At 39.2% G+C, this 11,940-nt stretch overlaps 1 protein-coding gene across 2 annotated transcripts in view; it reads left to right on the top strand.

The window, feature by feature from the left end:
* Nucleotides 1–11,940, top strand: part of LOC106527424 (C-myc promoter-binding protein) — a 93,586-nt gene that overhangs the window by 41,777 nt on the left and 39,869 nt on the right. For both annotated transcript variants that reach the window (XM_014022306.1, XM_014022307.1), the window contains 2 exons: nt 977–1,122; nt 1,356–1,394. In XM_014022306.1, the coding sequence (XP_013877760.1) occupies nt 977–1,122; nt 1,356–1,394 (185 nt within the window). The remainder of the gene's footprint in view (nt 1–976; nt 1,123–1,355; nt 1,395–11,940) is intronic.

Genomic DNA, 11,940 nt, shown 5'->3' with positions numbered 1-11,940 from the left:
CCTACTTACTTACTTACCTACTTACCTACTTACTTACTTACCTACTTACTTACTTACTTACCTACTTACTTACTTACTTACGTACTTACTTACCTACTTACCTACTTACTTACTTACTTACCTACTTACTTACTTACCTACTTACTTACTTACTTACCTACTTACTTACCTACTTACCTACTTACTTACTTACCTACTTACTACTTACATTTCCTACTAACGTACTTACATACTTACTAACTTATTTTTCACTCCTGCTTCCTCCCACAGACCAAAAACATGACTGTCAGGTTAATTGATAACTCTAAATTGTCCCTAGGTGTGAGTGAGAGAGTGAATGGTTGTTTGTCTCGTTTGTCTCTATGTGTGGCCCTGTGATGGACTTGTGACCTGTCCAGGGTGTACCCCGCCCCTCATACTGTGACTGCTGGATATGGGCACCAGTGACCCCCGTGACTCTGAAAGGAAGAAGCGTGTACAGAAAATGGATGGATGGATGGATAATCTGAGCTACAAGTGGCCATCCTCCTGATTAAAATATTTATTGGCTGCAGGAAGTATTTAACGTCCACCTCTGAGAAGGAAGTCTGTGACCATTCTTCCTGCTGTGGCCTTTTAGTCAGTGAAGCTACAAGCCACTGATCGCTGCTTTCAGCATCTTTCAAGGAATATTTGTGCTCATCCCATAGTGGCCATTACAGTAATAAATAACACTGTGTAATCCAAACCAAGACAAATGGAAGTTTTATTACTGTTTATCTGTTGCCTTTCATGGAATGATGGAGACTTTAACCGCAAAATCACACACCTTTGGAGGAAGTCTGGTATTACTTCCTGTTTCTTTTATTGAGTTTTATTTAACCTTTATTTTCCTGTTGAGATTACAGATCATGATAGAAAAAACAGCTCCAGCATGTATAAATAGTGTTTAATTTGTTAATTCTTAAAGCTTTGTGTAAATGTTTCCTGTGTTCAGGCTTCTTGAAGAGCCGGGACCGCTCACACCAGAAGTTTTACTCTTTAATGACAAAGACCCAGATGTTTATCCGCTTCATTGAGGAGTGCTCATTTGTCAGCGACAAAGACACCAGCTTGGCCTTCTTCGATGACTGCGTAGACAAAGTGAGCCTCTAACTAACACTCTGACACACTTTTAATTTACCAATTTCTATTTTTTTTTATAAATTAGAGCAAAGTGTTTTAAAATGAACACAAACCTTTTAAGTTTTTTTAGCTTTCTTTATGAGTTATCCTGAATATTACTCGTGTTGCCAAGCTTGCATCTGCTTTTCTTTCTGCTTCTAAATTTTTGAGCTTTTCTTTTTCTTTCTTCTCCTGTCTCCTTTTGCAAGCAGCTGTATAATTCAGAACGGAGTGCAGAAAAAGGAGGCAAGGTAAGTCTTTCTTCTTTATCACCTAATCTGAACACACTTTCAGAGCTGAAAGTGCTGCGGCGCTGTGCAGGATCTGCAACGTAACGTAGCTGCATGAATCAAAAAAGTTTGATCAGAGATTTCACAAACATTTCTCTGGACCCAACAGAGGCACAGCTTTCACTTTAAACACACTATCCTGCCAATCAGAAAAAGGGAGGGGCGGGACTTGTCTGCATATCCATTCAGATCCAGCAGAAGTTGGAGCGGCTCTCAAACATAAACAAAAGTTTGAAAAAGAACTGGAGACAACATCGAAGCTGTCAGATTTTTAAAAACCAGATGTCAGAGAAGAAAAACCATCAGAAGGATGTTTTCTGACTCCTCCACCTGAGAGAGAGAGAAAAAAAGAGGCRTGTAGGTGGATGCTGAAGTTAGCAGATGTTAGCTGGAGAGTTTATAATAACTTAAAATCAACATACTGTACACTCACTGGCCACTTTATTAGGTCCACCTGTCCAACTGCTCATTAACATAAATGTTGAATCAGCCAATCACATGGCAGCAACTCAGTGCATTCAGACATGTAGACATGGCCAAGATGATCTGCTGCAGTTCAAACTGAGCATCAGAGTGAGGAAGAAATGTGATTTAAGTGACTTTGAAYGTGGCATGGTTGTTGGTGCCAGACAGGCTGATCTGAGTGTTTCACAAACTGCTGATCTCCTGGGATTTTCACCCACAACCATTTCTAGGGTTTACAGAGAATGGTCCGAAACAGAGAAAATATCCAGTGAGCTGCAGTTCTGTGGTTCAAATGTCTTGTTGATGCCAGAGGTCAGAGGAGAATGGGCAGACTGGTTGGAGCTGATAGAACAGCAACAGTAACTCAAATAACCACTCGTTACAACCGAGGTCTTCAGAAGAGCATCTCTGAACGCACAACACATCAAACCTCAAGGAGGATGGGCTACAGCAGCAGAAGACCACACCTGGTGCCACTCCTGTCAGCTAAGAACAGGAAACTGAGGCTACAATTCACACAGGCTCACCAAAACTGGACAATAGAAGATTGAAAAATGTTACCTGGTCTGATGAGTCTGGATTTCTGCTGCAACATTCGGATGGTAGGGTCAGAATTTGACATCATCAACATGAAAGCTTGGATCCATCCTGCCTTGTATCAACGGTTCAGGCTGGTGGTGGTGGTGCAATGGAGTGGGGGATATTTTCCTGACACTTTGGGCCCATTAKTACCAACTGAGCATCAAGTCAACGCCACAGCCTACCTGAGTAGGGCTGCCATAAACGATTATTTTTATAGTCGATTAATCACCGATTATTTTTTTCAATTAGTCGACTAATCGGATCATACGTTAATTTATTATAAAACATACAGCTTATCACACCAGAATGCAGTTGCTATTGTATAACCATCGTTAGATTTTAGCTATATGTTAACTAAAAATAATTGCCGTGGAAGGCAAGTTCTGCCTTGCAGATATTGTACAGGTTTCTCTTTCATATTCTTAAAATGATCTCACACTTTTCAGCTCCGTTGCCAGGTAGCCATAATACCAGAGCCTGTCTGTATAATGTCTTGTGAAGTCCACGGCCTACCCCAGTTACCACTACTGTGCATGTGTGTCAAGGACAGAAAGGCAGATGTGGCAGTGGAAGGTGTCAAAGCAGTTTGGAGAGAAAAACAAAGTCCAGAACCAAAACAAAACAACAAAAAAAAAAAGACTAATCGATTATTAAATTAGTCATCGACTATTTTAATAATTGATTAGTCGTTTACTAATCGTGGCAGCCCTATTGCTGACCATGTCCATCTCTTTATGACCACAGTGTACCATCTTCTTATGGCTACTTCCAGCAGGATAACGCTCCATGTCATAAAGCCTGAATCATCTCAGACTGGTTTCTTGTGAACACAATGAGTTCACTGTACTGGAATGGCTCCACAGTCACCAGATCTCAGTCCAGTAGAGACCTTTGGGATGTGGTGGAACAGGAGATTCATATCATGGATGTGCAGCCGACAAATCTGCAGTAACTGAGTGAAGCTATCATGTTGATACGGACCAGACTCTCTGAGGAGTGTTTCCAGTACCTTGTTGAATCTATGCCACAAAGGTGCAAGCTTTACCTGATAAAGTGGCCAGTGAGTGTATATGCAGACAGAAGATAGGAGTGTGAGGGTAAAACTCTGTGGGGTTGTAGAAAAAAGTTCATGCTCAGGATTAGTTTCCACTATCAGCCGTGCATTTTTCTTCCAGATGTTGAAATGACCGAATCATTTCGAGTGAAAATGCATCAGACAGGTAGTATTTGTCTTTAAGGCTTAGAGGAAGCTAAAACTTTGCACATCTGGTTTAGGCTTCAGRTTTGTTTTCACATCTCTTCCTGATCTCATAGTGTGAGCTTTCTCCACCTTTATTTAAAGCTGGCTCAGCTGTTCTGCTTTTCTGAATGTTTAATGTTCATTGGAATATTCACTGCATGTGTTAGATTTGCTGCCACAGCAGTTTGATCTGGGATAGTAAAACACACCACTTCACATAAAACCCAACTGTACCGCTTTCTGCAGAGATCCTCTGTTTTTTGTCCGTGTGGTGAGTAAGGGTTTTTAGAGGTTCAGTGATTTCTGATCCTAAAGGTTTTTGCAACAGAACAAAACCTTTTTGATGCTGTAGATGGAGTGTCTTTGCTTCGATGGCTGCATTTTGAGGAGTTAGACCTGTGTTTGAGCATGAAAAGGTTAAATTATTTGTAAAGTTCACACCAGCTCTGCTCTCCTCTTGCCATGGCTGTGGGTCACTGGTTTTTGTAGGGGACGTTTGTAACTCTGAACCTGACTCAGCTCTCTGTGTGCATGCTCCTATCTTCTGAGTGTAAGTGAGATATATCAGAGGTGAATCTGTTGCATCCTTTCTGTGTTTCCAACCTGCAGTGGGTGGGGCTTATACCACCGTTATTACCAGTACTAGAAAAAGTAAAAGGACATCAATCCTTAAAGGAAGGAGTTTTGTTAAAGCAGCAGATGTATCTAGAAGGATCACCAAACAGAACTAAATTAATCCTACTCTTTGAATTGTTTGTCTGGTAAAAACTAAAAAAGCTAAAAATATTATCATGAATGGACAAAGTGCAATTATTGCTGGATATTTAAATAGCCTGAATTTATCATAAACCACAACTTACTAGTGGTGTAGGATAAATTTAGGCTACTTTTTCATGTTTTTCAACCAATATACTTGGAAATATGCTTCAAATGATACATCTTTAACAGCACAAGAAATCATTGAAGAACTTAATCTGTGTTTAGAACTAAAATACTGTTTTTGCAGAATTCTTTCTGTAGGGGTCACCTCGAGTGAAGAAACAGGAATTACTGCCTCAAAGCAGGTCTCGCACAGGCCTGAGAGAAGGCAGGAACTGCTGAACTCTTATTTTAGGCCATGACGGGTCATTTCAACCTATACGAGGACTTCAGTTCTCTTAATCAGATATTAAACAGAAACAATCGGTTCTGTTCATGATTCATTGGTTGTTTAACTAAAATGTTTATGCATTTGTTAATCATAATAATGACATGTCACAAAGAATATAGAATCACTTCTATTATTCTATCGTGCCTAAAATAGAATGAATGAATCACAGAAATCACCATGTTTTCATTGTGTTTTTATAAATCACTGTTTTATTTTTWCTGAAACATCAGTAATATAATTTTGAGTTTTCTTAAGAAAATCTTACATTTATATGGACACAAGTTCAGATGATTATTTAAGCAGAAGGTTTAATTAATCATGATAAATGTTTACAGTGATTTCTTACAGGCTAAAAGGAGCAGAGAAGATATTATAATGTCTGTTTAAACAGCAGAGCAAGTGACCTTCACTTACTCTGCTGTTTAAACAGACATTATAATATCTTCTCTGCTCCTTTTAGCCTGTAAGAAATCACTGTAAACATTTATCATGATTAATTAAACCTTCTGCTTAAATAATCATCTGAACTTGTGTCCATATAAATGTAAGATTTTCTTAAGAAAACTCAAAATTATATTACTGATGTTTCAGAAAAAATAAAACAGTGATTTATAAAAACACAATGAAAACATGGTGATTTCTGTGATTCATTCATTCTATTTTAGGCACGATAGAATAATAGAAGTGATTCTATATTCTTTGTGACATGTCATTATTATGATTAACAAATGCATAAACATTTTAGTTAAACAACCAATGAATCATGAACAGAACAGATTGCTTCTGTTTAATATCTGATTAAGAGAACTGAAGTCCTCGTATAGGTTGAAATGACCCGTCATGGCCTAAAATAAGAGTTCAGCAGTTCCTGCCTTCTCTCAGGCCTGTGCGAGACCTGCTTTGAGGCAGTAATTCCTGTTTCTTCACTCGAGGTGACCCCTACATTTCCAAATGATAAGCTGAAAGAAAATGGCATTATGATTATTTCAGTTTCCACAGTACTCTGGATTGTTCGAAAAAAAAAAAGCAATTTTTTGTATCATACAGTTTATTGTGACATGAAGGAACATTTGTGGAATATCTAAGTCAATCTGGCTTCATGTCAGATTCTGTAACTGTTCATTTCATCAACATAAAAATGATGGATGGATGGATGGAGGGTCTCCGCCTCCATTTGTTGTTTAAAATTGAAACTGGCAGGATCTGGTTTATAGAGCCAGAGTCTGAGCCGCTGGGCTGTGAGGCTGTGAGCTCTGCCTATTACCTCACACCCTACAAGGATGTGTATTAAGCAGAAAAACCTAATTACAACTAAACATGTTGGTAAAATTAATGTTTGAACATATAGCTGCAAGAGATAACACTTGGAAAAAGTAATCTGAGGTGTATTTTTATTTTTTATTCAGGTAAATRTCTGATTTGATGACATGAACCTGAGCTGTAACTGCAGCCTGCCTACAGGGGAAACTCATACCAGGTTAAATTCAAAGAGGGGATAAAAGGTTGTGTATAGTCAAAGCATCCTTTGTCCTTTTATACAGTATACAAATCATTTTTGTTTGTTCAGCTTTTGGTTTTTTTAGGAAAGTTCCCTTTTTGATGCAGATTAAACTTTTTTTTTCTGTCAAAGAACGCCAAAGAAAGTTTTTGAGGGAAAATAGGCCAGATATTATCATTTCACTTGTTCTTTTTGTTGTTGTTTTTTTAAATAATGAATCACATCACAGTTAAAAGATTATAACCTAATACATACAGTACTTTCAGTGACGTTCAGGTGATAACATCATTTGAGACTAATTTTTTGTAAACATCTGTGTTTTCATCAATAAAAATAAAACATGAATTGTAATCATACTTTAGCTTTTATGTAGTCAAAAATTGTTTCTTAAGATCGACACCAACCATCCTCATTAACTGAGCATAAAGAAAAGATTTGAGATTAAAACAATAAGAGAAAAAATTCCCTTGTCTGATTTGTGTAAGGTGTCTATCTCTATAGATATTATTTCATTGCTGTCAGACCTTACATCATTTCTTTTTCTTGTTACATTGCAGAGCTCCTTTTTGTTGAATATAAGTCCTATTGTAAAGTTTTCTGTGCCTATAAGGAAACACCCAGAACACAGTGAAGGGTGTACATTTATGAATGTTTTACAAGAAAGTAACATTAATGTGAAAAACCTGTTTCAGTCTTTACTTAAGTGACTGCAGATGTTTTTCAWGAGTGTCTCAAATTTGATCCAAGTTTCATCAATGTGATTGAAAAAGAGCTGAAAGAGCATTACAAACCATGACCTCAGATTTTAATGAGTTTTACTTAACAAAAATATTTTCTTTGCCCATATCCAGCAGTCAGTGTGTGAGGGGCAGGGTACACCCTGGACAGGTCACAAGTCCATCACTTGGACACACATAGAGACAAATGAGACGAACAACCATTCACTCACAACACTAATTACCCTAACTTTCATGTTTTTGGTTTGTGGGAGAAAACCAAAAGTCTCAGCTTTTCTGACACAAATTTAAAATTTGTGTTGGGAGTGCTCCGGGCTGCACTGAAAGTGGTACAGCTAGCTGCTAATGCAGATATTTGTTCTTGTAATTAACAAACAAAATGTATATAAATGACTGAGTAGCAAAATTTACAGTGAAAATTATAAAATAGTGTTTGCATGAACCGCCATAAAATTTTTGAAGGCTGCTGTCCACTTTGGTCTTGGCTCCATTAGCTGTTAGCTCGTCAGTCATTTTAAAATCAAAACAAACTAAAACTGCCAACTGTCTACAACAGGTAATAACAGCATTTTATAATGGTCACTACAAAGCTGAGGCCTCTTCCTTGAGATATCCATGAAGTGAGAACAAGCTGTCATATCAGTGTAGCTGTAAAAATCCATCCGTCCGTCCGTCTGTCCATCCATCCATCTATCCATCCATCTTCTGCTTTATCTGAAGTCGGGTCTCGGGGACAGCAGTTTGATCAGGGAAGCCCAGACCTCTCTTTCCACAGCCACCTCTTCCAGCTCTTCTAGGAGGACTCCAAGGTGTTTCCAGGCCAGACAAGAGACTTAGTCTCTCCAACATGTCCTGGGTCTTCTTGGGGTCTCCTCCCAGTTGGACATGCCTGAAGCACCTCCCTATGGAAGCTCCTCTGTTGAATCATTATCATATCATGGTAGAGGAGTTTGTATGCTTGAATAATCTTATGAGCTATGCAGTCGCGGCAATCGAAATTGCCCCTGGTAGGGGCAGTGGAGGCAGTTATTATAAGGCTGAGTTCAGCTGAAACTCCTCAGACTGAAGAAGTCTCTTGGTGGAGAGACAGAACGTTTCATTACAAAGAACCCATCCAGAGGACCTACTTATTTTTTCTTTTTGCCCCTGGTAGGGTCTCCCATGACAGATTGGTCCAAGGTGACAGGCCAGACAAAGAATGATTCGAAGCACCTGTATGGACAAAAAAAAAGCAAGGAACTCCTTGCCTGGATGTGAGTTACCAGGGCCCCACCCTAAAGCCAGGCCTGGAGGAGGGGTTTGTTGGCAAGCACCTGGTTTCCAGGTCTCTATTCATGGGATCCGATCAGGCTCAGCCCGAACTACGTAGTTAAATGGGTTTGCCTTCCTGTGGGCCCACCACTTGCAGGAGGGGCCATATGAGTCAGGAGCATGACGTCAGGGGCAGGAACCTTGACACTCTGACCCTGGTCTACCAAAGTTGTAAAAATGCTTCTACATTATTACAAATAACACTGAAGTGTTATTAATGGGACATTTCTCTAGTCTTCATGTGCCCAAATGTCTAACATTTTGTTGTAAAGGCATCTGATCATCCAAGCAGCATGGGATTGGGAAGTATAAAGCTCGTGGTGTCCTGTTTGAAAATAATACTGCGTGTCTCTGGGTTCTCTTTAAAGCTCTTCATATCCAAAGAATCGTCTTTACAATTACTGACATCATCTTTAAAAGTCATTTTATTCCCACCAGGGAGTGGCCATAGCTCAGTATTTTATGGATTTAAGAGACACATTTGGGTGTTCACTGTTAGAAAGTCAGCTTTACAGTAATTTAATGCTCTGGCTGAAGTGATTACAGGCTCATGTGCCTCGCTGTGCCACGTTTCAAACACACTGACTGCTGGAGCGTAACATCACATGAGAGAGCTCCTTTTCACTACCACAGATTCATTTTCCCTAGTTTAACTTTAAAACACACTAATTTAATGATGCATTGTGGCCCTGGCTGATCTGATGTACTGTTATATAAAATGATCACAAATACACATTTTAATGGATAATTTATCATGCCACTATATTCGCCCTGTAGAAAAAGTTTTTTTTTTTTTCATGGAGAATAAATTTGACAATAACCCTGACTCAGCGTTTTCAGGGTAATAATTTGATCTTTTGTGTTAACACATTGATTGCATAATTAATTCTGCAATATAATTTTTTATTATCTACCATTTTTATGTGAAGTGGCTGTGATGAGAGTCAGTTCCTCTAAGTCTGAGGCCATGGTTCTTAACTGGAAAAGGGTGGAATGTGGAATGCTCCCTTTGGATCGGTGGAGAGTCTCTGTCCCAGGTGGAGGAGATAAAGTATCTGGGTGTCTTGGTTACAAGTGATGGTAGAATGAGCGGGAGATGTATTGACAGATTGGGGTTTCGTCCTCAGTAATGAAGGCGTTGCTTTGGTCAGTCATGATGTAGAAAGAGCAGAGACAAAAAACAAAGCTCTGAATTTACTGGTCTGTCTTCGTTCCAACCCTCACCTGTGGTCATGAGGCGTGGATCATGACCGAAAAATGAGGTCCTGGATACAAGCGACCAAAATGAGTTTCCTTCACAGGGTGGCTGGGCTCAGCCTTAGAGATAGGGTGAGGAGCTCCATCATCTGGAGGGAGCATGGAGTAGAGCCGCTGCTCCTCCATGTCGAAAGGAGTCAAATGAGGTGGTTCATCTGATTGGGATGCCTCCTGGACGCCTCCCTTTAGAGGTGTTCCGGGCACGTCCCCCTGGTAGGAGGTCCCAGGGAAGACCCAGGACTCGCTGGAGGGACTATGCATCCTCTCTGGTCTGGGAATGCCTTGGGATCCCCCAAGACTAGCTAGAAAGTTTGGATGGGGGAGTGATGTTTGGGTTTCTCTCCTGGACCTGTTGCCTCCGCGACCCAACTGTGGATAAGAGGCTACTGATGTCTAACACAGTTTTCCTAATGTGCACTAATTAACCACAATAAGACTTGTATATTTTTTTTCTCAAGCCATTGTAGATTTAACAGTTCTTTATTTTAGTTTAATTCTCTAGAAGTACTGTTCAATATTCTGTGGATTGTTGGGTGTTTTTCCAGGCTTAGAGACATGATGAAGATCTTATTTTTTTGTCCAAGCTTGGATTTAAGACGTTTGGCTTGTATGGTTTGAATTACATCTATTTTCTACTTTTGAAGGGTTTTAAAAAGCCAATAAAATGATGAAGAATATGCAGCGTTCAACTTAACCAGTTTAAACTGGGTAAAGTATAAAGACATTCAAATGAAGACTAATAAGAAGCAGATGTGTTTCTAGTCTCCCATGACATGTCTGTATAAACTTTGTCATAAACATTTAATAATCAAAATGAGACAGCATCATTGTGTCCAAATAATGATGACTAAATTTATAAAAACCATCATAAAACAATGTTCATGTGATTGAAAACAGTTATAGCTGCTCACTGCTCTTTGTTTGCTGCCCATAAGGTTTKTACATAAAGATAATGTCATAACATCTGATGTCTTACCACATCAGGTCTTTTACTGTTGTGGGGTTATTTCACAGAAGTGGCTTCCTGTAGTCTTGTTTGAGTATCAAACACCACTTATAGCCAGTTTATGTGTTTGCTAAGGAGGAAACGAGAGAACTGTGGAACTAACGATCAGTTTCTCTGTAGAGAAATTCACCAACACCCTTTTAATGAGTCACAAGGTGACTGAAAAGCTTTACTTCTGTACACTGTGGACATTTACTCAGAGTTTACCTTTTTTAGGAATAGTTTGTTCTGTCGGCCTGTAAAATTGACTACATAGTTTTTTGTGTTTTAATAATCGAGATCTGGTTGACGCTCACATGGATTTATTTACTGTTGGGTCCACACTACTTTTTTTGTTGTGTAATCCACTGGATGAAACTGCTTATGAGAACATGCAGCGTCAGAGGTCAGTCCCAGATCAACCTGCTCCTGTTGAACAGAACTGGACCATAGCAGGCCCTGATGACAATATGGGCCTAGTGTTTACCTATAGAACCCAGCCTGTGTTTACCAGGCATATCATCAGATCCTTCCTTCTGCAGCTGTGACCAGTTTTAGTCAATGAAAGGTGTCCGTATTGAAGATAACAAGTTGGGCTGAAAGAAATGTAGAAACTGACAGGAAGTGAATCAAAATGGTTTTGTGCTTAAAATTTACTTTTTTTCATAAGGAGAGACAGGCTGTGTCTGTATTGTTATCCTTCATAAAAGATCTTATGAAGTGATGTAAGTTGATGAGAAGGAGGAATTAAAGTTTTATTTTTTTATGCATAATTATTAGGGATGTCCTGATCAGATAGATACTTAGTATCGGTATCGGTGGCAGATATGGCCATTTTTTGAAAATCGGGTAGAATCAGATTTAGTCATGTGATCGGGCCGATCCAGTTTTCGTGACAGTTTTCAGCATCATCATGCTTTACAACTGCCGTTAAGAAGTCAAGACGCACACAAGTATGCAACCATGTCCACAATGTAGGAACACTTTTCAATGGAAAACGATGCTAAAACTGCATCTTGCAAAATCTGCAAACTGGATGTTTCTTGTGGTGGGAACAGCAGGGCTCGCTTTAATACTACCAACTCTGTCACTTGGAAAGAAATCAAAAAGTAAAGCTATCGGATCGGTATCGGAAAGACTAATCATTTAAAAAATTGGATTGTATCGGGAGCCAAAAAATCTGGATCGGGACATCCCTAATACAGTGGTTTGCAAAAGTATTCATACCCCTTGAACTTTTCCATATTTTGTCACATTACAACCACAAACATAAATATATTTC

The sequence above is a fragment of the Austrofundulus limnaeus genome, unplaced genomic scaffold (assembly GCF_001266775.1).
Source record: "Austrofundulus limnaeus strain Quisiro unplaced genomic scaffold, Austrofundulus_limnaeus-1.0 Scaffold323, whole genome shotgun sequence".
Taxonomy (NCBI): Eukaryota; Metazoa; Chordata; class Actinopteri; order Cyprinodontiformes; family Rivulidae; genus Austrofundulus; species Austrofundulus limnaeus.
This window is presented reverse-complemented; position numbering and strand designations above follow the sequence as displayed.